We start from the raw sequence: 2,333 nt of genomic DNA, 5'->3' as shown, positions 1-2,333 counted from the left end.
TTGTAAAACTAAAGGTCTCCCCAGGATGAAATAACATAATCCTCCAAAATATGAGCAAATAAGTAGATAATGCAGAAACCTAAAAATTCTTGTAAAATTATGTTGGTTTTTGTAAATGTAGAGTTTCCTACCAAAGATAATGATGATTTAAATAATACACATGTATATACCCTCCACAGTTGAATGAGAAGAAAATTGAGGATAATGTCATTTTGTGTGCAATCTATCTTATTTGTGGTGTAATTAGATATTCAGTACAGATGGAGAAAAAAGAAAAAGAAAAATGTCAGTATAATTTATTTTCTGTCATTTCAGTTTGTAACATTAATATAAAGTAATTGTAAAAAAATATATATTCCTTTATTTGTGTAATATTGATTTGTGCAAAAAGATATTACAATTTGCGTAAGTGCACAAAAAAAGGGCAATAGAACTGAAAAGTGTATTGCTAGCTACCAAGCATAGGGAGCAAATACAATAAAGTGCCATAAGAATTAGTACAACTTTCAAAATTTCATATTACTCTTACCCTTAAGCCATATAATCACAGGAACACATCTACCATTATTTCTGAAGAAATATCCATGACACAAATTCATCACATCCAGTATAAATTTTCATATCCAACAGTTAATATATCCAGCTGACAACTAACACATCTAACTTGGCTGCTGTCCCTCCAGAGAAGTGAGTAGTGAAGGTGCAGTGGGCTTTGACTGCGAGTGGGTGCAGGTGAGGGGGAAAAGGCGTCCTGTGGCCCTCCTGCAGCTGGCATCCTGTTCTGGGCTGTGTGTGCTGGTGCGACTCTCCCTCCTGAACAGTAGCATTCCAGATTCTCTTAGGGTGTGTTTTAGGGTTTCATTTAAGCTTTTATTTTGTGGATTATACAATAGTATTGATTTTGAATAAGAGGGTTAAGTTCTGTGCAGTTGTGCAGAATTTTATGGATATTTTTTTCTTCATCTCCCTTAAAAAAGGCTCTTGCAGCATTAGCATAAGCTTATTCATATTTTATTGATTATACCAAAAATGATATAATCCTTGGTCTTTAGGTAGAATTTGATTTTGGGCCATCCATCAACTCATTTATTTCTATGCAGCTCCTTACAGGCATCTGCCCCATGCTAAAGTAGCCGCCTGTATCTTAGTCAGTCAGTATTAAAAAATGATAATACTAAATGAATGATAAAGAAAACAGTCTTAGACCCTAAGCATCTTCTTAGTTTGATTTTGTCTAGAGCTAGCCCAGACCTGATCATAATTATAGACTTTATTTCTCATTCTTTTCTTTTACAGGCTTTTTTAGAAGATGAGAAAATCTTAAAAGTAGGTGTAGGGCCCAATGAAGATAGTAATTATCTAGCTGAGGATTACAACATACAGGTGAGATGACTTTTTTAGTGTATTTTGCATGAAGAAGGCATGTTGATAAAAGATCCAATGAAAGAATGTATAATGACTTTTAAGGCTTGGTAAAACAGTAATAATGTCAACTATTTGTACAGTATGAGTCTGTTAGTGAATTAATTCACTTAGTATTAAGTTTGAGGTTAACATAAATTACATCTTGAATAATAGCACCTTTAAAACATATATATACCCCTTAAGGTCAGAGGTTGTGTTGACCTGAGACACCTAGTGCAGCGATGCCTGAGTTTAGAGTCATTTGATTCTGAAAGTGCATCGAAAGGCCAAGAGGTGTCTCTAGGGAGGACAACAGCTGGGGGGATGGGGCTGAATGCTTTGGCTGAGAGGTACCTAGGCCGAACTTTAGACAAAGACTGGAGAGTGAGAGCCAGCGACTGGGAAGCAAAAATGCTGACCAAGAGACAGGTATGACTGGCCTGAACACTATTGGTATTAACCTCTGAATAAGGTGTTAGAGGGAAATATACATTTTGTTGATGTTGCTTTTATTTGTTTAGGAAGAAAAAAATTGTGCTCCATGCATTGACTTTTTATATTTTCATAAAAGCAGGCTTTTACTGTTGAAAGTAAACAATAAAAGATATGTCCATATTTATATGTGCATATTAAAATCATATACACACCTGTTCAATTAATATTGTACCCCAAACAGAAAAGATATGCTGCTGAGGATGCCTTAGTGGGAATACATATCCTAATAGCCTTGATGGAGAAACTGTGGACACTTGATTCTGCAACGACCCCATTCCTGCCAAAGCCTTTATGGCAACAGAGACTCAGTCAGGCAGTGCACCAGGCCTGTTGTGGACTCCTCGATATCAAATTCACTTCTGCTAAGAGGAATCAAGATGCAGGTACTATTGGGTTTCTGTTTTAATGGCATAGTAGTTTACTTTCTCAGTTTT

The 2,333-nt window shown here is 35.8% G+C and overlaps 1 protein-coding gene across 3 annotated transcripts in view; it reads left to right on the top strand.

The window, feature by feature from the left end:
* Nucleotides 1–2,333, top strand: part of LOC119586390 (exonuclease 3'-5' domain-containing protein 2-like) — a 13,538-nt gene that overhangs the window by 8,529 nt on the left and 2,676 nt on the right. For all 3 annotated transcript variants that reach the window (XM_037935111.1, XM_037935110.1, XM_037935112.1), the window contains exons 3-6: nucleotides 684–843; nucleotides 1,297–1,383; nucleotides 1,609–1,833; nucleotides 2,081–2,282. In XM_037935111.1, the coding sequence (XP_037791039.1) occupies nucleotides 684–843; nucleotides 1,297–1,383; nucleotides 1,609–1,833; nucleotides 2,081–2,282 (674 nt within the window). The remainder of the gene's footprint in view (nucleotides 1–683; nucleotides 844–1,296; nucleotides 1,384–1,608; nucleotides 1,834–2,080; nucleotides 2,283–2,333) is intronic.

This window comes from Penaeus monodon, chromosome 21 (assembly GCF_015228065.2).
Source record: "Penaeus monodon isolate SGIC_2016 chromosome 21, NSTDA_Pmon_1, whole genome shotgun sequence".
Lineage (NCBI taxonomy): Eukaryota > Metazoa > Arthropoda > Malacostraca > Decapoda > Penaeidae > Penaeus > Penaeus monodon.
Note: the sequence above shows the minus strand (reverse complement) of the source record. Positions and strands in the feature narration are given on the sequence as shown.